Source organism: Pelobates fuscus, chromosome 1 (genome assembly GCF_036172605.1).
Source record: "Pelobates fuscus isolate aPelFus1 chromosome 1, aPelFus1.pri, whole genome shotgun sequence".
NCBI lineage: Eukaryota > Metazoa > Chordata > Amphibia > Anura > Pelobatidae > Pelobates > Pelobates fuscus.
Genome location: NC_086317.1, coordinates 22,976,741 through 23,000,596, shown reverse-complemented (window position 1 = coordinate 23,000,596; position 23,856 = coordinate 22,976,741). Strand labels below are relative to the sequence as shown.

At 44.2% G+C, this 23,856-nt stretch overlaps 1 protein-coding gene across 1 annotated transcript; it reads left to right on the top strand.

Moving 5' to 3' along the window:
* Positions 1-3,283: 3,283 nt before the first annotated feature.
* Positions 3,284-16,483, top strand: LOC134586541 (nectin-4-like). Its single transcript, XM_063442121.1, has 6 exons — positions 3,284-3,461; positions 8,853-9,152; positions 9,817-9,925; positions 10,577-10,719; positions 11,967-12,072; positions 16,334-16,483. Exons 1-6 carry the CDS (start codon positions 3,359-3,361, stop codon positions 16,353-16,355), a joined length of 783 nt encoding a protein of 260 aa, XP_063298191.1. The 5' UTR covers positions 3,284-3,358; the 3' UTR covers positions 16,356-16,483.
* The last annotated feature ends 7,373 nt before the right edge of the window (positions 16,484-23,856 follow it).

The window sequence follows — 23,856 nt, the reverse complement described above, 5'->3', positions numbered from 1 at the left end:
GTACCAGTACTAACACAATATATTATATTATACAGCACTGGGATTGGATGAGTACGATTACTGACACAGAATATTATACAGCACTAGGATTGGCTGAGTACCAGCACTGACACAGTATATTATATTATACAGCACTAGGATTGGCTGAATACCAGTACTGACACAGAATATTATATTATACAGCACTAGGATTGACTGAGTACCAGTACTGACACAGTATATTATATAGCACTAGGATTGGCTGAGTACCAGTACTGACACAGTATATTATACAGCACAAGGATTGGCTGAGTACCAGTACTGACACAGAATATTATATTATACAGCACTAGGATTGGCTGAGTACCAGTACTGACACAGTATATTGTACAGCACTAGGATTGGCTGAGTACCAGTACTGACACAGTATATTATATTATACAGCACTAGGATTGGCTGCGTACCAGCACTGACACAGTATATTATATTATACAGCACTAGGATTGGCTGAGTGCCAGTACTGACACAGTATATTATATTAAACAGCACTGGAATTGGCTGAGTGCCAGTACTGACACAGTATATTATACAGCACTAGGATTGGCTGAGTACGAGTACTGACACAGTATATTATATTATACAGCACTGGGACTGGCTGAGTGCCAGTACTGACACAGCATATTATACAGCACTAGGATTGGTTGAGTTACAGTACTGACACAGAATATCATATTATACAGCACTGGGATTGGCCGAGTGCCAGTACTGACACAGTATATTATACAGCACTAGGATTGGCTGAGTACCAGTACTGACACAGTATATTATACAGCACTGAGTACAAGTACTGACACAGAATATTATATTATACAGCACTAGGATTGGCTGAGTACCAGTACTGACACAGGATATTATATTTTACAACACTAGGATTGGCTGAGTACCACTACTGACACATAATATTATATTATACAGCACTAGGATTGGCTGAGTACCAGTACTGACACAATATATTTAATGATACAGCACTAGGATTGGCTGAGTACCAGTACTGACACAGTATATTATATTATACAGCACTAGGATTGGATGAGTACCAGTACTGACACAGTATATTATATTATACAGCACAGGGATTGGCTGAGTACCAGTACTGACACAGTATATTATATTATATAGCACTAGGATTGGCTAAGTACCAGTACTGACACAGAATATTATACAGCACTAGGATTGGCTGAGTACCAGCACTGACACAGTATATTATATTATACAGCACTAGGATTGGCTAAATACCAGTACTGACACAGTATATTATATTATACAGCACTAGGATTGGATGAGTACCAGTACTGACACAGATTATTATACAGCACTAGGATTGGCTGAGTACCAGCACTGACACAGTATATTATATTATACAGCACTAGGATTGGCTAAATACCAGTACTGACACAGTATATTATATTATACAGCACTAGGATTGGCTGAGTACCAGCACTGACACAGTATATTATATTATACAGCACTAGGATTGGCTAAATACCAGTACTGACACAGTATATTATATTATACAGCACTAGGATTGGCTGAGTACCAGTACTGACACAGTTTATTATATTATACAGCACTAGGATTGGCTGAGTACTGTCGTAGATTCTTTTCTGCAAACCAATAAGTTTGAATGACTATCTGTTCCTGTCCAAATTAAAGATAATAAGTTGCGTGCACGCAGAAGTAAATTCACACTGAGACACAGGGTTCAGGTTAATGAAAGAACTTCGGAAAATTTAATGGCATAGCTTAGAAAATGGGTGCGCAGACCCTTATAAAGCACAATTACATCATAAGCATTGTCAGAGATAACATTGATTTATGCATTAATAATTGGTTTAGGTGTTAAGTGGTTAGTTAAATGCCCTCCCATCAAGAGGTGGTGACATCCTTGACACGGGAGTGGACACAAGACATAGGTGTCATCCTGTTAGCACGAGGTGTCCACTCGATGGGAGGGGGGCTTTGGCAGCAATTTTGAGTAGTTGGCATTATTAGTTTCAAAGTTAGTTTTCAAGGTTCTTTTAGTAAATACACATTTTATGATTCAGCTGACACATATTTTATTAAGACCAAAATGTAGCTCAGTTGGAACAATGTTTCATTAAACAGAAACTCATTGTTGCGCTGACGCACATTTCCTCCTGACAAAGCATTCTTTTAAGATAATCTTTTATGAAGTCTATAATTCTACAACAAGTACCAGTACTGACACAGTATATTATACAGCACAAGGATTGGCTGAGTACCAGTACTGACACAGTATATTATACAGCACTAGGAGTGGCTGAGTACCAGTACAGACACAGTATATTATACAGCACAAGGATTGGCTGAGTACCAGTACTGACACAGTATATTGTACAGCACTAGGATTGGCTGAGTACCAGTACTGACACAGTATATTATACAGCACTAGGATTGGCTGAGTACCAGTACTGACACAGTATATTATACAGCGCTAGGAGTGGCTGAGTACCAGTACTGACACATAATATTATATTATACAGCACTAGGATTGGCTGAGTACCAGTACTGACACATAATATTATATTATACAGCACTAGGATTGGCTGAGTACCAGTACTGACACAGTATATTATACAGCACTAGGAGTGGCTGAGTACCAGTACTGACACAGTATATTATATAATACAGCACTAGGAATGGCTGAGTACCAGCACTGACACAGTATATTATATTATACAGCACTAGGATTAGCTGAGTATCAGTACTGACACAGTATATTATATTATACAGCACTAGGATTAGCTGAGTACCAATACTGACATATTATATTATACAGCACTAGGATTGCCTGAGTACCAGTACTAACACAGTATATTATATTATACAGCACTAGGATTGGCTGAGTACCAGTACTGACACAGTATATTATATTATATAGCACTAGGATTGGCTAAGTACCAGTACTGACACAGTATATTATACAGCACTAGGATTGGCTGAGTACCAGTACTGACACGGTATATTATATTATACAGCGCTAGGAGTTCCAATGATGAGAAGGGGCGGGGTTCCAAGTTGATGGGGCGGGGTTCCTATGAGAAGAGGTGGGGTTACGATGAGATGGGCGGGGTTCGGTTGAGAATGGGTGGGGTTACACTGAGAAGGGGCGGAGTTACGATGAGATGGGGTGTGGTTACAATAAGAAGGGGTGGGGTTACGATGAGATGAGGCGGGGATCGGTTGAGAATAGGTGGGGTTACAATGAGAAGGGGGTGGAGTTACGATGATTGCCGAGCTTTGAGGGGATCAGGGCTGGGTCTCCGTTTCCTATTAGTTACTGAGAGACCGAGTGAGAATGTCCGTCACGCGGAGCTCCGGGAATGTCCGATCGCAGTTATGGGGGTTCGGAATCCTGTTTGTACTTCAGGCTCTGTGTGCTCAGCCCGCAGGGAGTCAAGGTAACTACCGGGAGCTACCATTCACACACCGCGGGGGGATCCAGGAACCCACCATTCACACACCGCGGGGGGATCCAGGAACCCACCATTCACACACCGCGGGGGGATCCAGGAACCCACCATTCACACACCGCGGGGGGATCCTGGAACCCACCATTCACACACCGCGGGGGGGATCCTGGAACCCACCATTCACACAGCGGGGGGGGATCCAGGATCCCACCATTCACACACCGCGGGGGGATCCAGGAACCCACCATTCACACACCGCGGGGGGATCCTGGAACCCACCATTCACACACCGCGGGGGGATCCTGGAACCCACCATTCACACACCGCGGGGGGATCTTGGAACCCACCATTCACACACCGCGGGGGGGGGGATCCAGGATCCCACCATTCACACACCGCGGGGGGATCCAGGAACCCACCATTCACACACCGCGGGGGGATCCTGGAACCCACCATTCACACACCGCGGGGGGATCCTGGAACCCACCATTAACACACCGCGGGGGGGGGGATCCAGGAACCCACCATTCACACACCGCGGGGGGGGGATCCAGGAACCCACCATTCACACACCGCGGGGGGATCCAGGAACCCACCATTCACACACCGCGGGGGGATCCAGGAACCCACCATTCACACACCGCGGGGGGGGATCCAGGAACCCACCATTCACACACCGCAGGGGGATCCAGGAACCCACTATTCACACACCGCGGAGGGATCCAGGAACCCACCATTGACACACCGCGGAGGGATCCTGGAACCCACCATTTACACACCGTCGTGGGATCCAGGAACCAACCATTCACACACCGCGGGGGGATCCAGGAACCAACCATTCACACACCGCGGGGGGATCCAGGAAACCACCATTCACACACCGCGGGGGGATCCAGGGAGCTACCATTCACACACTGCGGGGGGATCCAGGATCCCACCATTCACACACATAGGCGTGCGCAGCCTATTGTATAAGGGTGTGCACCCTAAAGCACAAACACACGCTGTGTGTGTGTGTGTGTGTGTGTATGTATATATGTGTGGGGGTGCTGTTAGTTTGTGTAAGGGTTCTGTGTCTGTGTGCTGTATGTTTGGGTGATTGTGTGGAGGCCGTTTAGTAAATATTCCCCCTCCCTTCTTACCTTATGCCTGGATCCGGGAACCCACCATTCACACACCGCGGGGGGGATCCGGGAACCCACCATTCACACACCGCGGGGGGATCCGGGAACCCACCATTCACACACTGCGGGGGGATATCCAGGGACCCACCATTCACACACTGCGGGGGGATATCCAGGGACCCACTGTGACGGTAGTAGAAAATATCCCCGTCAAGCATTCCCTTCTTCCCATAAAAGAAAATCACCCAATATTCCACGAGTAGAAATATCCCTGGAATCGCCGAATAATCCACACATGAGCCAAAGCTTAATGCTGGAACAAGACTGATTTACTGGCACACAGAACTCACAATTTATGCAACACAAAACTCCTCCTCTGGGCCAGGCTAGATAATTGAGTTTCTACAATACACAAAGCTCAATTATCTGCTGGCCAGAAACATTACAATTTATAACAATTTCAGAAATATACTTTCTATAAGACATACAATTATACTTTTAACATCCCTGGATAGCTGAGGATCCGTGTCGCATCGTGTGGAAGTTTGACCGGCTTGCCATGTGGAGGTATCCGGGTTACAGTTCCATAGAATCAGTATCAAGAGCCGGTCTCAGTTCGCATCTAACTACACGAAAACTACAGCTTGTATGGTTCAGCTGGTTACCTGTGAATGTTCCCCTCATCCGGTAGATACCATCTACCGAACGCCAGTTTGATTCGTGGAGGGGAACGTATTCATCCAGGACTTCCATGGGGGACCGGGCGATCGCATGTTTCCCGTACCGAAAACCGTTCCATGCAATTCATGCGTAAGCCCCGCTGACCGCATTCGTGAGTTTTAAGATGGCCGCCATCCTTTGTTCTCGCCACGTGTTCGTATGTCGAATGGCGGCCACCCAGTAGCAATTAAGTTGCTGTTTTCTCTGTGTCCAAATTGCTACTTGCTACCCAGGGTGTGTGGTCCCCGTTCGGTACACAAATACATTCATTCTTGACATTGGGAACCGAACAATATAGACCGTAAAATAGCAGGGAGAGAATTAAACTGAAGCATATAGGCAATTGCATAAAAGTCCTTCACACCCACCATTCACACACCGCGGGGGGAGATCCATGGACCCAAAATTCACACACCGCGGGGGATCTGTAACAGATCTCCCTTTCCTATTAATTCTCCATTTTCCATCGACTGACACCTAGACCCCCCAGAACTGTCGTGTGCTGCTTGTTGACCCACTTGACCTCTATAACACCTTCCTAAATTACAAACACTTGAACGTTTTAAGTGGTCGGCTGGGTGGCCGCCATCCGAATGGCCGATCACGAGGCGGCAGCCATCCTTGTTTTGCATCCAGCGGGGTTTGGTTGTCGAGTGCATGAAACTATTATCGAACACAGCTGAGCCTAATTTCATGGAACTCTTTTGGGCAGGCTCCCTGTGTGCGGTCGGTCTAAATTATACCCCGATGGCGTTTCAGCTACGTTCATGGGATCTGAATGATTTCGACTCTTCTCATGATTTACCTCTGCTAATAGTTATACTAACAAAGAAGTAGATGCGGCAAGACAAATTAGGTTTACAGCAATAAAAGGTGGCGAGGGCCGTGCTTAAAGGGACACTACAGCTCTAGCAATACTAAAATGTATTCCAAATGTATAGTGATTCCCTGTTCGCGAGCATGGATATGGATAAAAACTTTTAATATTTTCTTTTTTTTTCTTTTCGTACCTGTTTCCTTGATCGATCTCCTCCAGCAATGTCACACCAATAGAGGACCTAATGCGTATGTTCAGGCTTCCCACCTAGGAAAGCATCTTCATGCAAAGCTATGTTAAACTCTTTAATATATTTAAAATACACAATAAAAATCCACAAACGCGTTTCGCCAATACGGCTTTATCAAAATGGAGTAAGAAGCATTACTCCATTTTGATAAAGCCGTATTGGCGAAACGCGTTTGTGGATTTTTATTGTGGATTTTAAATATATTAAAGATCATTTGGTCACTTTCTATTGGTGCCATTTATCTTTTTTAATACACTGAATATTGTTTGTTACCTCGCATCACCCTGGACTCCAAGTAATCCGAGGTGGGGATAATACCACCAGCGCTATCTCCAAGGAGCAGTTGGTCTGCTCCGCTCTTGTGAGTACCATTTTATATACATCTTTTAACTCCAGTATTTTATCCAGTGAGCACTATTGGTTGTCTCTCTTTTATCTTTGAGCGTGGAATACATCATTGACGGAGGAAATTTTCCCTATATCCCATAAGCGGGGATTGTACCGCTGTACGCCTTCTACACTAGAGCGAGTTATAGCTCTTGTAAATGTGAGTTTTATACCAGCTTTTATTAATTGTATCTATTTCTTAATTAGACTTATTGCACTATTTTTTGTTCTCTATTTTTTTTATTCCCTTCATACAAGTGGATTTACATGAAGGAGAACATCCGTTCCTGACCAATATCTACAGACTCTGCGTCTTCTATAAGACCACTTTTTGATAAGATTCTTTTTCTATTTGGACTATTTATTATTCATATATTGATTTTCTTTGGCGCAGCCCTTTCTTTTTATTCTTTGTGGGTGGAACAAACCCCCACCTAGGATTCTTTGGATGATGGATCTGATGCTTTTATTTAGCTTGCTGTATTGGAACAGAGGATTAGCTCGTTTCTGCACAGCGGGAAACTGCAGGCGTGTCCTAAGCTATCACTGCTCCCTGCGCTGCCGGCTCGCCTGCTCTCACTAGCCCCACGTAAGAAGCTCCAGCCTCAGCAGCCGGAAGCTAATTTAGCTCTGAGATGGGATTCGCTTCCGGCCGCTGAGGCTGGAGCTTCTTATTACTACCTGCACTTACTTGTATAGAGAGCACTATGGGCCTTCTCTTTTTCTTTTACCGTATATGACCTACACTGCGACTACCATCAGAGGGATATCCAACAAATGAGGAGTTAAAATACCACTGTACGCTGTTTTACCTGGAGCTGGTTATAGCTCTTTGACATGTGAGTCGGCATTTCTGAACCTCAGTGTTTGTAGAAGAATTTACCTACGATATTGCACCATTGGTTCCCTCTGTTTTTTTACGCTTTCATTGCTGTTGGTAATTTGAGCTCCATCAAAGACGTCACATGAACATTTGAAGACAATTGTGACTTTTTTTTTTATTGCTTACTACTGGTACCTTTTTATTGTATTTTTATTATTTTAGTAGCAAGTAACTTGCATGGGTTGTGAGACCTTGGTATATGCACTGTCTGGGAGCCACGGTGGGGGAAGGGTCCTGCTTATAAATCTTGTCTTTGTCAGAATGTTTGCACATGTAAAGCTTTTATTTCAGTGCTGATAACTTCTCCTGATACGACTCTTGCTCAGAATCTTGTCAGTGTGTGAATTAAAGTGAGTTGCAGCTTTTCATTCATACTGCGTGTTTATTTGAGGAGACGTCCATATTTTAATACCTTATGAGATTTGATAGACAAGGTGATTGCCCAGCCTACATAATCACATCCCATTCCCAGGCTGAATGTAAACCTTCATCTTGTAACTTCTGAGAAAGAATAGGCAGCTTTATAGTTGCAATGATTTTAAGAAAGACACGGTGTGCAATAAGTAGATGATGATGTTATTTTTGGTGCTTTGCTTGTCCCTTGACACTGGCTCTGTTACCCTCCATTAAACTACCAGTAATGCAAAGAGGCGTGCTTTGACAGACTCCTACGTCAGTGAGTGGTGTTCTCCCAGGGTGTTGTGGCCCCTGGGAGTGCCTTAAGCCTTCTCATACCCTTCTCATACTGAGCCACACAACGTTTTAAAGGAACACTAAAACCACCTATATTTATATTTGCTGGAAACTCTCTAAGCACCGTAATATAGCAGCTCCAGCAGAGAGTTTCAAACTCTTCGAGGCAGGGATTAGTACCCAAAGTAAGCAGTTTAACGGTCTGACTAATATTACACTGGTGAGGGAAGTTGGCAAGGACACTCCTGGCTCCATAACTGCTATAGTGAACTGTAGTGATTATGGTACTTGGAATATTCTTCCTAATCCTTAATCAAACGCAGTCCTTTTCGCCTGTCCATTAAAATAGGTTTGAAAAAGTAACAAATATTTAAAATGTCTACTCTGCTCACACGAAATTAATCCAATTTCAAGTTGACTGTTTTTCTCATTTTTGGGGGGGCAATATAGTTGTAAACAAACATGTTGGTACAAGCAAGATACTAAACTAAAACCTATGATCCAGATCCACAGATCTCCTTGGAACCTTCCACGACTCCATTAAAAGAAGGCGATCCGGAAGGGATTGTGGCCGAATGTATTGCTATAGCGAATCCTGCGCCAGTTATCAAATGGAACACAGGAGATTTCACACATAATGTAGAAGGCATTGTAGAACAGCATGAAAATTTAAGTGTGACGGCAGTGAGCAAGTTGAAAATGAAACCGCATCGAAATCTCTATGGTCAGAACTTTACGTGTGTGGTTACTCAGATGCAAACGGAATGGAAGCAGGAGAAATCTGTAACCATATGGAATATCCATTGTGAGTATGGCACAGAATTCCTACTTTTGTAGTGGAGACAGAATTTAAGTTGTGCTATAGAGCAATCCATAAAATGTTACTAAGACAGAAAACTGATCCACCAATCTAGACAAATACCGCATAAATCCGTATACGGCACCGTTGTAGGTCAGATTTCTATTATGACCGATATCTGCGGCACAAAATGCCCATTAAATGTGAGGTTTTAATTGGTTTGAATGCATTGTTTTTGTACATTTTAATCCTTTATCTATACAATATATACAAGAAAAATGCTAGATAAATCCCAGTTAATATAATTAATATAACGGTCAGGGTCCTTAGTGCTATATATTCTGTACAGTGTCTTATTTTCCTAATACATGGATAACCTCAGCATCTCTGATTAAAGGACACTCCAAGGACCATAACCACTTTCTCTGTATTGGCCATGTTGCCGGGGGTATACTGGCACTCCCCCATTGTAAAGAGTCAAACCATTTCTGAACAGTTTGACTTCTTACCTGAGTCCACTGGGTGCTGCTCCCTGTCTCCACTACCAACGCCAGAGGTCTCATGTCAACACATCAAATTTCATTTTTGTCTTCTGTTCACAATGTATCATTTTAATGCTTGGGTCTTACCTCCCACCCCACTATTTTTTGTTTGTTTGTTTTTGTTTAAGTTGCCCCTTACGATGTACGTGTTCTTGTGGACTCAAGTAAGGGAAACCATCTGGAATTTTCCTGTCTATACCATTGCAATCCTGTGCCTCTTAATTTTACTTGGAAAAGGTAAGGTTTCAGAATTACTTTGAAGATTGACCATAGAAGCACCGTTTATTTATGGATGTATTAGAATATTATATATTGAATTTCTTTATCCCCATTAATACGATTTCTACAAGGAATACAACTGGGCATATCTCTTTGATGTGTAATATGCACACACCTCCAGTTAATTGCTGTCTTAAAGGGACATAATAACCAGACCATTAAAGCTCATTTGGGAGCTGTACCTTGTTTTTCCTGGCACTATAGTGCCTATCCATTGCTGATGCTCTACCACAGTCAAAACAAACATATCTCCAGGCTTAGTGAAAAGGGTACAGAGCTCAGGAAAAATATTCTGAATGGATCTGCTGGTATATTCAAAATGTAATTGTGTGTGTATTTGTGTTTTGCTCACTGTGTCTGTGTATTGTTTATGGAAAAAGAAACGGATTTCCTGTATGCCTGTAAGGTCCACACTTCTGATTTGTTTCATGTAATCGTATTGCTGTGTGGCTGTCCTAACTCTATAGGCATTAGGAGAGAGTACTCTAACTGCTAACACTGTCATCCTGAGCATTAGGAGCATATCGCAATTTCCAATTATTACATTTTACGATCCCTTTAACTTTTGTAAAGTTCCAGTGAAGATAACATTCTGTTTGTGTTTTACAGGGAGAGTGACTTGGGCACAGAATATATAAAAGCGACTAACCACTTGACTGTACCGGACAACATGAATAAAGTTGTGTATGTTTGTGAAGTGAGAAACTCACTTGGCAGCATGTCAGGAAGTACCTACATCTATACAAAGAAAGGTAGCTTTAAATTCGCCATGTCCGTGAATAATATGTTACGGTTGGTTTTTAGAATATGACTTGGACTAGAGCCAGGTCGGAATAGCTTTATTTATTGCCCTGCGTGTTTTACATCTGAGCCATTGTGTGCGTTGCTGTTACAAGCATAAAAAGCTTTTAAAATCAGAGATTGTTACTGTGAATATTTGTTGTTAATGTGTATATTATAATAAATCTGAACTAGATTTTCACACATAATCCAAAAAAAAAAGCAGACCATTAACTTAAAAAAAAAGAAAGAAACTTGATTTTCTGCTTGTTTTGGCAGGGCTCGGTTCACCTCCCGTTCCGGTATGTCTTCCTTGTTTTGTTAGAATTAAATGTTTGTCTTGCTTCATATTGTACAGCGCTGCAGAATATGTTGCCGCCATATAAATAATTGTAATTACCTCGGCTGAGTTGGCAGCAATGTGCTTCAACAACTGAACATGGGTTGATGGATTATCTATCCCCTAAGTCACTGTGAATGTGGAACCCAGATAGCTGTGACTAGGGTATTCTTTAAGAAGACCAGGCCCCCCCCCATATTTGAAACCGATACCCTCATATGGTACCCCCTTAAATAAAAAAATGTGTTCTACCGTCCTAATAACCTGAAAGTACTTGGCAAATGTCCCCATCTCTTACTTTACTCTGTGTGGTGCACGGTGAGGGGTTTAATGGTAATAGGGCGATTAATTTATTTTAGAAATTTGAGTCCCCTGAGACTTCTTTTAAAAAGGTTCATCCTGTCAGTGAGAAAAGTTGGCTTTGTCATTTACAGCTTGTATTTCAACTGGTGCTTCCTCTCCCCGCACCTGTATTTTTATTCACTGAACTCAATTTCTCTAGGACAGTGGTTTCCAAACCAGTCCTCAAGTCACGCCTACCAGTCCAGGATTTAGGGATTATCCAATTGTGTTTAAGGTGTTTTTAGAAAGGAAAAAAAAAACACACCTTAACACAACTGGGTTTGGAAACTACCACCCTAGGGTGGTCGCTAATTTTATACCAAAATCTATATATTAAATGTTCTACAATGGTTTTGTTTCCACAATTTTGAGATAAAGTTCCCAGCAATTCACAGTTTGTCTAAAACAACATATAGATAATTGTAGGAGTGATTGTATGTTCTTCCTACTTTTTATTTTTATATACTTTGTGTTTCTTATTCACAATTATAATGTTTGGTTTTTTATGTTTTGGGTTTTTTTTCCTTTGTTTTCTAGCCCCTATTAGTGCGTTCTGGTACGTTTGCCTGGTCTTGTTGATTCTGAGCCTCATTGTGATTGCTGTTCTCTTCCTTTACTATCGGAAGAGCCGCAAGTCTGCAAGGTATAGTACTAATCTGTGTCTGTCTACAGGCTGATACCAGTTTATTTACCTTTTGGATTTTTGTCTTCAAATTTACTTTTCGGATCTAAATTTAACAATCTGATTTTTGCTTTGTTACAATTTATTGAATAAACCAAAAAATAAAATCACTGTAATATCTCTCTCGTAATGTACCGTTGGACTATAATGCGGAATGTGAGTCCATGGATATTTCTCAAATCAGTTCAATTCTGCATGCTGCAGACACTGTTAGTGAACTTTTGATTGCCGAACGACAGTGGCGTTTTGTTTTCATTCTACACTCAACACATCCTATTCTATAGAAATGTGTCAAAAGCCTTCAGTTACAAGACACCCTGAGATAAAGTGGAGGGTATTCTCCACACCATAACTTTTATAATGTTACAAAACTGTTATGGTAGTTCGAATGACTGAAAAATGTCTATTATGAGTTATTAAGGGAAAATCCAAATTTTCGGCCTTTATAGTAAAGTCTGATAAATTATTTGAGTTGGAGAGAGGACATGTTGGAAGCAGAAGATAGCGTGTGCCCAATGCCGCCCTCTCTACAATGTGAGTGTCACCCAGGATGCTCCACGTACCGATAATTGCCAAAATGAGGAATGTCAGCCGATATTATCGGGCAAACGGATAATCGGTCTGACCTTAATATTTATAAATTATCTTGAAACAGACATTAAAAGTAATGTTTCGGGGGCGGAGCCTATCTTCCTAGCAGAGTGGATGTGCTGCACAATAGCTCCTGCAAGCCAGCCACTAAAACGGGGGATATACCCCAAATCATCGCACGCACACCGCTGGGAAGGTGACTACAGAGTGGGGGAGACCCAGGAAAATGTTTTGATCCCAAACTTGTACCCGCAACTCACTGGGTCCCCACGATTCCAGCTTGAGGCCTAGCTGCGACCGAGCCAGGGAGAGGCAAACGCTCTCCTGGTTGGTAACCTTGCAGATGGAAACCTCACCGTACTCACCTCTAACCCCCCCCCACCCCCCCCCGCTGGTCCAGAGGGGGTTATCCCGGTCCTCGCTGGGTGCCACAGGCAGCCGGCCAACATTACCTCCGATTACCATGAGGCAGCAAGGTACACCCAAGATGGCGGAGGATGGCGGCTGGCACAAGCGAACGCAGATGCACCAAGCATCCCCAACACAGCCTGCGGTGCCTGGATGCTCACTTCAGACAACATGGGGCTAAACAACGAACCAAACAGCTAGCAGTCCAGACGCCGCGGTACGCAGAAGCCCGCATGGGTGAAAGGTGCAGAAAGCGCAGGGAGACCGCGACAACGGCTTACCGTGACCTGCTGGAAGGCACACGCGACTACCCCACAGAGGGAATTGGCTGACGACATCGCGGCAGGGCTTGGGGCCACTGCTGGAACTGTGATTCTAAGCGAGCAGACGACTACGCACTGAGCCCTCCAAACCAGAGTGAACTCTTTATACCTTGTACATGCCTAATAGTTATACTCTGCATCTGAGTCTTGTACTTTCCTTTTTGAGCCATACCATGCATAGCTGCATTAAATCTGCACCCAGCAATACCGTAACCCAGCTTTGAATCACTAATTTGTCAAACCTACTTTATCAATATGCTGACACTGCCAGTTTCATAGCCTGTTGTAAAACATATACCTAAAGCTTGGCTAGTCTAACGTTTATCTGTTGCTCCACTCTATGCTTAACTCTCTCGTGGAATGTCTCTTCCTAAATGTGGCATAGAGGGATGTAACTGCTGTTTTCCTTCTGTTCTCTATATTGAAAAATTGTGCATGTCAAATATACAGTACAGCTCAGCCAGAGGACTGCCTTTGGGGCACCTCAGGCCTATATGTCATTCTATATTGCACTGCAAAAATAAAAAATAAAAAAGTAATGTTTCAGTGTTTTCAGATGACACAAAACTCTGTAAAGTAATACAATATGAGCAGGATATTACTACACTGTAGAGGGATTTAGTTAGATTAGGGGACTGGGCACTCAAATGGCAGATGAAATTTTATGTAGATGCATTTGGGGTAAAGATTGCACAATCAACTTACACCCTAAACTGTAGCTAATTAGGGATAACAACACATGAGAAGAATTTGGGAATTGTGCTAGACCACAAACTAGGCAACAATGTACAATGTCAATCAGCAGTTGCTAAAGCCAGTAAAGTATGTTAAAGGGACACTGTAGTCACCTGAACAACTTTAGCTTAATGAAGCAGTTTTGGTGTATAGAACATGCCCCTGCAGCCTCACTGCTCAATCCTCTGCCATTTAGGAGTTAAATCCCTTTGTTTATGAACCCTAGTCACACCTCCCTGCATGTGACTTGCACAGCCTTCCATAAACACTTCCTGTAAAGAGAGCCCTATTTAGGCTTTTACTGCAAGTTCTGTTTAATTAAGATTTTCTTATCCCCTGCTATGTTAATAGCTTGCTAGACCCTGCAAGAGCCTCCTGTATGTGATTAAAGTTCAATTTAGAGATTGAGATACAATTATTTAAGGTAAATTACATCTGTTTGAAAGTGAAACCAGTTTTTTTTCCATGCATGCTCTGTCAATCATAGCCAGGGGAGGTGTGGCTAGGGCTGCATAAACAGAAACAAAGTGATTTAACTCCTAAATGACAGTGAATTGAGCAGTGAAATTGCAGTGGAATGATCTATACACTAAAACTGCTTTATTTAGCTAAAGTAATTTAGGTGACTATAGTGTTCCTTTAATGTATAAATAAGGGCATTCATTCTCAGGATAAGAAATATTTTGCCTCTTTACAAATCAATGGTAAGACAACACCTGTATTAATTTTTGGGCAGCAGTTCTAAAGAAGGATATTATGGCACTAGAAAACGTGCAGAGGCAGGCTACAAAATTAATAAAAAGAATGGAAGATTTTAGTTGTGAAGAAAGGTTAACACATTTAAATCTTTCATTTAGAAAAACTGCACCCTAGAGGGGATATGATAGAATTTTACAAATATATGTATGACCAATACAAACTATTGTCTGTAAATCTATTCGTAGACAGGACTGTATGTAGGACACAAGCTCACACATTTACAATAAGGATGTAGACAGGGCCGGTGCAAGCATTTTTGGCGCTCTAGGCGAAAACAATTTTGCCCCCATATTTGCTTCACCCAATCATGCAGACTAACACACACGCTGACTCAAGTAGACGCACACTGACCATGCAAACTGACACACATGCACTAACTCATGTAGGCTGACGCACACACTCATATACACACACTGACCCATGCAGACATACATATACAGACACAATGACCCATGCAGACACACACACTGACCCATACATACAGACACACTGACCCATACATACAGACACACTGACCCATACATACAGACACACTGACCCATACACACACACACACTGACCCATACAGACAGACACACCTATACAGACACACTGACCCATACAGACTGACACACTGACCCATACAGAAACACACTGACATAAACATACATACATGAAGCAGACTAACACACATTCTCTGACATACCTTACCTTCATTACTGTTCACTCTCTGCGCCTGGCTGCCCTTTATCTGCACATTATGCTCCCGCCCACTTCTCCCCACATCCAGCGGAAGGGACAGGAGCAAGGAAGTGAAGCGCCCGCATGCTGCCGCAATGCATTCCTGGGAGGGGGGACCAGGCTGAGCTGGATGCCGCTGGATCTGTGTTCTACCGGGTGCTAGTGAGCAACAATGTAAGTGCTTCCGAGCGGGCCGGCGCCCCCCCCTTAAGCAGCGCCCTTGGCGGCCGCCTAGTTTCCCTATAGGGAGCACCGGCCCTGGATGTAGAATCTTCTGCTGCAAAAACATATTTAGGGATATAATTTTTCATTTGTGGGGTAACAGCTTCTTCTTGACCCAAGGAGATATCAGACTGCCATTCTGGGGTCACAAAAGGATTTTTTTCTTAGTTTGTTGCAAAATTATCAAACAGTTTTTTTTTTTTTTTGGCCTTCTTTTGGATCAACCGCAAAAACAGAAGTGAGGCTGAACTTGATTGGTGCATGTCTCTATTCAGCCTATGTAACTATGTAAAATGACATCATATTTTGACAAATGTATTTTAATATATTTTTTAAATTGTATCCAGAAATATGAAATAATTTGAAAAGTGTATCCTCCAAAAATTTAAATCCAGGCCTATGTAACTAACACATGATCTGTTTTCACAAATTCATTTATTTTTTTCCTTTTCTATCATTTGCAGATCAGCCAATGGCCTGTGGTGACTCCCCAGTCCCATTTATACCTAGAAGAATTTTGTTTTTTTGAGCTCTGTCATATTTTGCTGCCTCGACATAAAGCTGCTTAAATGAACATCATGGAAAATTGCTCATTATGGAATGACTGCACTTTTTATTTTATTTTTTTATTTTATTTTCTACCAATCTGTGCCACCATTGTTTATTAGTAATGCTAGTCCTGTGTTACTGCAACTAATGACACTTGTGATGTTATCTTCACTGCAGAATGATTTTGAGATGTACTTCGTTCCAACGTCTACCTCTCAGCTTGTGGTCCGTGGAATGTCTGTACCAAGGAGGGTGTAGTACTGAGACAGTCATGACATGGATCATTTGTAGCTAGATTCCAGAACGGAGAGAGTAGTGTGACTCCTTAACATAACTTACCATATGGAACACTTATAGCAAACGGGTTAATCTCAATGTTCTATTGAAACTGTGATGATGTCAAAAAGTCCAACTAATTTCAGGGACATCTCAAATAATGATGTCGGCATTATAAAGCAATTTTCTGTAACAAGGCTTTGCCATGCATCACACTTCTCTAAAGGACTATTGCAACTGCTTTTCCAGAATATATATTTTTTTCTCTGATTATAATTTAATGCAATCAATTTATAAAGAATATTAGAACAAAATAATGGGATTTAAATAAGGGGTTATTGTGGGGAGATGAAAATGAAAGGGAAGTTTAGCATTCTACCAATCCAATTTGTTTTGAATTAACATGTATAACATAGCGTCATTTTATATTTATGGTGTGGGGTGTAGAATGCTTTAAAACAAAGTTTAGACTAAGGCACTCTCTAACCAACATAATCACTACACTGAGCTTGCTTACAGTGTTGTGGTGTCTCTCCGTTTAAAGGAAGACTCCATTGAAAGTTTATCAATGCTTCTCAAGAGCTGTGAGTGCACACACGTGATCTCGGCTTCCTATGCTTCTCAATGAGCTGTAATAAAGGGGGGAGGGAGCCACGCGAGCTCCCACTTAGCATGTCTGCCGCTTCCGTTGGCTCTCTGGAGCTGGTGGAGGAAAACCTCCTTGGCTATCCGAGTGACAGCCAGGGAGAGGTTTCTACTTCAAATTATAAAACACCCATTCCATAATTCATCCAACCAACTGGTTTTGGCCTCCATTGCCTGAGAGTACTGGGAGTAGGTTCAACTAGGAATCTCAGAGAGCTGACAATGAGATCTATAACTAATTGACCAGGAAACGACACATTTTAACCCCAAAAATACTCTCGCTTACCTATATTTCCAATTCTGCTAGATTTGTCTGAAATGTGGGCAAAATTAATTCATGAGGCTGAATTGTTGGTTCCTTGAGTTTTATTTTTTTCTTGTTTGTTATATCTTGGGAACCAAACCCAGAAAGTAATATGACATTTCTTGCCGTATTTATTTGATTGTTTGAAGCCAAGATCTGAATTTTCTAAAATCTAAATTTTCTCTTCTTGGACTCTCCTTAAGGCGTTCTGGAATGTTGAATTTGTCCATCCTTCAGAACACAGCCAACGTTTTTTGTACTAATAGTAAGAAAAACTGCAATGTGTTTAGTACTAAGAAATAAGAGTAGCTGCTCTGGGTTGTCACTTGGGTTCTTGTATGCTGGTTAATCAAACCCAATCTGCCATTAAAACCTACGGCTGCTATGGAAGAGAAGTGATATTTTTATTATATATTTTGTATTATTGGTAACTGTTTTTGAAATCATGTTTGCTTTTTAATAAAAAAAAATTATAGTGTGTTTGAGTTCTGTTCATTATTTCTTATTGAATGTTATAAATATTGAGAAATTATGCTTTCTGGGAGCAACTGCAATGCTTTTTTATTTGTATTGTCCCAGCTGTTTGCAGTCTGATCAAATATTATTCTTAAAGTGATCTTGTAATGAGAAAAACACTTTAAATCGTTCCTATACACATTGAATACTCTATATAATAACAATACACGGTGTATTCATGTAAAATATAATGTTTAACACCCACCTGTGGACCTTCCTCCGATCCTCCCGAAGTCTTCTTTGACTTGCCTTGCTTGGGACACATCCCCAGCAGCTCAAATCTTGACAGTGACGTTGGCACACATCATTCCATTCCTATAGTCCCTATGCAGTGCTAGAAGCGCTGGTTATGGAGTTCCCATAGCAACCACAGCACCTGCACTGTGGTTGCTATGGGAGGAGAGCAAAGGGACCTTCCAAACACACGCACTGCCCCCCTCACACATGCACAGAACCATCACACACACACACTACATCCGTCACACACAAACACACACAGCACCTGACAAAAAAGTAGAATAGAAAAGAAAAACAAATAGATACATCTATTTTCACAGAGATTCACTCATCCTATGTAAAGTATGGAACTGTGACTAGGGATAGACTGCTAATCACTGCTGGGCATTCGCATATTTCAAATGCAAATATATATATTTTTAAGCATCGTGTAAGCATGCACTTTTTATGCCATTTATATTAATTAAAAGTTTGAGTTTATTGTAAAGAAGAAACACTGCCAGGTCAAAGTACAAAGAGGGCTAAGTACAAGTATAACAATATGCCCATAGCAATATATAAAGTATCCGGTTACAGTACCTGTGGCGAAACCAACCTCGCCACTGGGCCCTGGAGAAGCCTGTTTGCTATCCTCCTACCTGCTGACTATGGCCCCTGGGTTATTTGGGGCATATTGTACTTTATATTGCTGCTACTGGCCCTTTAAAATCAGCAATGGATATATTGGGACTTTTGGGACTACTGTCCCTTTAAGACTGTGGAGCATATTCCAGTATACTGCCTTTAATATTACATATGTATTTATGTGTTGAGTTTAACCTGGGATATGTATGCAGCATTCACCTGATTGTTCGGTAGAATCACTCCATTCATTATATTGAGTGAAACTACCGAACAACCAGACCACCCAGGACTAAGTGTGCCTCCAATTACAGTTTGCAACAATGTTGCAAACGGGTAATTGGCAATCAGTGTAATGTATTCTTTGTCCTCTGGGTGGCCGCCATTCGGGAAACAAACACGTGGCGGCGGCCATCTTAAACTACCGAACAGCTGTGTTTTGCCGTCGAGTGTCTGGAACTAAAATCGGACACTTGACTAGGCAAACACCGTTGAGACCTCCATACTTCCAGAAATTCGTATAGAAACTACCGAATGACCCGCCGTTCGGTAGAAAGAACCCCACAAACAAGGGAATTCATTCAAACCCTCTCCAGGCTCTATAACACAGGCAATTCGCCTGTTTTCATTCCCTTGTTTGTGACCGACCGCAGGGCCAAAATGCATGGAACTGTTTTCGGATACTTTACCCATGCGGTCGGTCAAATCTTTGGAACCTCATATCTCCCGAACCATTCATCCGAATTACTTGAATTTTGGATATGTTGTCCCCCTGAATAAGGGCTATCCAGCGATGCTGGATTTAAAGGTGTACCCCCGGGTTTTGGGGTACATCCAGAACTTGGCTGAAAAAGTGTACCGGATAATTGAGTTTAATGTTATCTGAGGGGAGGGGATGTGTGGGCTGAACCATGTATGTGATTGGTTATTTTATGCCTCCCCCTGGGTGTGGCCTGTATGTGGATTAGTGTAATAAAAGCCAGGCTGGATGAGCCAGTCCAGAGTTCCTGTTTTACCCTCAAAGTGATGTGTCGTCTCATTATTGGGGGAAGGATTTATTGTATGCTGTTCCAGTTGACTGCTAGGAGTACAAGCCTATTCGTATGGTTCCTATTCAATGGTCTACAGCATTCATACGCTTGGGAGAATTTAAAGGTTTCTCGGATTCGGTGATTATGGTGTCTGCCAGAGTGCTTGGAGTCCTCAGGAAGCACTAGGAGCATCCATTGACGGAGGTACCAAGTCGGGGTGCCAGGTGATCCGTTACATTGGTGGCAGCGGTGGGATGGCGTCCTAGTGTGAGGTAAAGCAGCTCGGAGACACAGTTCGTTTGGATTTACAAATTGAGGGCAACGCTAGCAGTCGTGCAGCGCCCCTGGGAGCAGACAAGTATGGAAGGTTCTGGCTCTGGAGATGATTGGCTGGCCGAGGTGAGGCAGCGAGTGGCCGAGTATGGGGATGATATACCCATGGAGACACGCCGGGTGATCTGGAACCAGGTCATGGCCGAGCGAAACACAAGGCTGGACCGAGAATTCCGGTTGGCAAAAGAGAGGAAGTATGCTCAGCAGCAGGAGCGTTACAGCAGCCGGGTAGAGGCTGCATCCGAGGAGGTTAGCCGTCTTTCCCTGAGGCGGCGGGAGGAACCCGAAGTGGGGGTCCTCATAGACTGGTCCTGTGAGGAACCACAACAGGCAGGTAGAGATGGGACCAAGGTCACTCCACCGGGATGCTGGGCAGCCGGCCCAGATCCCCAGCAGCAGCCAGAGTTGCCAGGTGGGGAAGCAGGTGGCCCTTACTCACAAATGTTGAGGGGCCTCACGGATTGGTCCTGGGAAGACCCACAGATGGCAGGTGGAGATGGGACTGCGGTCTCTCTACCGGCCCTACAGGGATGCTGGGCAGTCGGCCCAGATCCCCAGCGGCAGTGTGCGTTACAGGGAGCTGAAGGTGCCGTTCTTGCTCCCCAGCGGCAGTCTACGGTGCAGGGAGAGGAGCCTGTTATCCCCTCTCCCCAACGGTTGAAGGTGTGTAAGGGAGAGGAGTTTGTTATTCCCTCTCCCCAGCGGCAGCACAGCTCACCAAGGGGAGACAGTAAGCCCCTCACCAGGGCAGATGGGACCGTGGTCTCTGCGCCCTGCCTACAGGGAGTACAGAGGGTCAGCCCTGCTCCCCAGCGGCTGAAAGTGTGTAAGGGAGAGGAGTTTGTTACCCCCTCTCCCCAGCGGCAGCTTAGCACACCAAGGGGAGACAGTAAGCCCCACACCAGCGCAGATGGGACCGTGGTCTCTGCGCCCAAGCTACAGGGAGCTGAGGGGGCCGTCCTCCCTCCCCAGCAGCAGTGTGATTTGTTGGGAATTGGGAGCCCAGTCTCCATTCCCCAGCGGCAGTGTGAATTGCAGGGAATTGGGAGCCCAGTCCCCATTCCCCAGCGGCAGGCTGAGTTACAGGGGGCAGAGGTAGTTGGTCCTACCCCCCAGCAGCAGAGTGATATGCCGGGAAGGCAGTGTGAAGTGCAGGGAGAGGAGAGCAGCGTCCTCCCTCCCCAGCGGAAGGCTGAGTTACAGGGGGCAGAGGTAGTTGGTCCTACCCCCCAGCAGCAGCGTGATTTTTTGGGAATAGAGAGCCCAGTCTCTATTCCCCAGCAGCAGGACACTGAATTGGGAGGAGAGACAGTCGGTCTCCCTCCACAAAGACTGAAAGTAGGCATGGGAGAGGAGATTGTTACCACCTCTCCCCAGCGGCGGATCATCAATGGGCAGAGTGTTCTAATGGGAGAGGAGCTGGTTACCACCTCTCCCCAGCGGCAGCTTAATGTACCAGGGGGAGACTGTAAGCCCCACACCTGTGCAGATGGGACCGTGGTCTCTGCACTTCCAGCACAGGGGGTAGGGACGGTCGGTCCTGCCCCCCTACAACAGGGCTGTTTAGCCAAAGGGGAGCCAGTCTGTCTCCAGCAGCAGAGCTGTGTAACTAAAGGGGAGACAGTCGGTCTCCAGCAGCAGAGCTGTGTAACTCAAGGGGAGACAGTCGGTCTCCAGCAGCAGAGCTGCGCAGCTAAAGGGGAGACAGTCGGTCTCCAGCAACCAGGCTCCAACCAGACTACTCCCGTAGTAGTGCTGGCACCAGGGCAGAGTACCGCTGGTCTCTGCCCACTCAGCAACCCACCAAAACAGCCTACCAGTCCCCCACACAGCCGGGGTGAGGCACCTGGACCTGGACAAGTTTTTCCATTACTCCATAGGTGTAGTAACCATTCATTGTGGGTGGGCTGTACTGCTGTTTCTGTTTTGTGGGTGGGCTGCTGGACTAACAAGGGCACTGACCGGCAAGAGGTCACGTACCCTGTTAGTCTGTTTGGAAAAGGGGAGAAATGTGGCGAAACCAACCTCGCCACTGGGCCCTGGAGAAGCCTGTTTGCTAGCCTCCTACCTGCTGACTATGGCCCCTGGGTTATTTGGGGCATATTGTACTTTATATTGCTGCTACTGGCCCTTTAAAATCAGCAATGGATATATTTTTTTTTGTGAATTAAGTTTTATTCAGATTTTCAAGAATAAATTTGCAAACAACAATAAAAGTAAACGTCTCAAGTGTGGTTCGGTGAAACACGCAGGTTTCCAACAAATGGCAGATACAGGTTATGGAGCACATTGTTAGCGAATCTGAAGTGTCGGTATAATAAAGCAGGGAAACGCGCAGGTTTCCAGGTCGAAACATGTGTAGTTAAGCTTTCAATGGCATACCTGAAGTCTGCTGTATCCTGGTCCGGCTGCGTGGCCCGCAGGTCCATCCGGGAAGGGGGGGGGGGGGGGGGGGGGAGGGATGGGAGAAAAAATTGGGGGGGGGGATTCCTCAGCGTTTGAGAGAGCGTCCTCCCTGCCCTATAGGTTTATGTGGTCCTTCGTCTCTGTCAGGGCTAGAATTGTCGTGTTAACTTCTGTCAGTGGTAGCTTTATGTGTGACGTGCGCTGTCTTTTCGGTCATTCCTTGTCACCCCTACCCATTGTCTCGGGTCATGTTCCCATTGGTGTCTACTCAGTCTGTGATAAGTGTCTGGAAGTCGGGTTTCGTCGTGGTCAGTATCCAGTGTGTCCAGGTCGTCATATACGACTGTTCCCTCCCCTCTGCGTGTGAGGTGAGTTCCTCTAGCGCCCTGAGCTCTTCCATGCGCTTAAACCAGGCCGACACAGGTGGTGGGGTCTTTTGTTTCCAGTATAAGGGAATGAGGCTCTTGGCTGTGTTTAAGATCCTGATCGTTAGGGATTTTTTGTAAGCTGAGCTACGGGTGGAGGTGTGGTGTAGGAGGAAGGCTGCTGGGTCTAAGTGGGGGGGAGTATCAGAAAATTTGGTGATGATCGTGTGGATCGCTGCCCAGTAGGGTCTTATCAAGGGGCATGTCCACCAGATATGGAAGAGAGTGCCTAGGGCTTTCTCACATCTCCAACAGTTGTTGGTGGCGGTTGGATCGTAGGAATGGGTGACCAGTGGCGTGCGGTACCAGCGAGACAGTACTTTATAGGCCGTTTCTTGTATGCTACTGGATGTTGAACAGTGAAGGGACAGGGTACAGATCTTTTCCCATTGGGCTGGCGAGAGTGTAATTCCCAGGTCGGTTTCCCATTTACTCATGAAGCTCGGTGGGGGAAGTCTCCTTGCGTCCATGAGGAGGCTGTAAAGAGTGGACAGCCCCCTGGCCAGTGGGCTTGGGTCATGGCAGAGCCTTTCAAAGTCTGTGAGCGTCCTGTGAGCATGGATGTCTTTGGTGATTGTTAGTAGGTAGGCGGATAGTTGTTTGTACCTGAACTGTACCATGAACGTCGGTCTCTCTACGGGCAT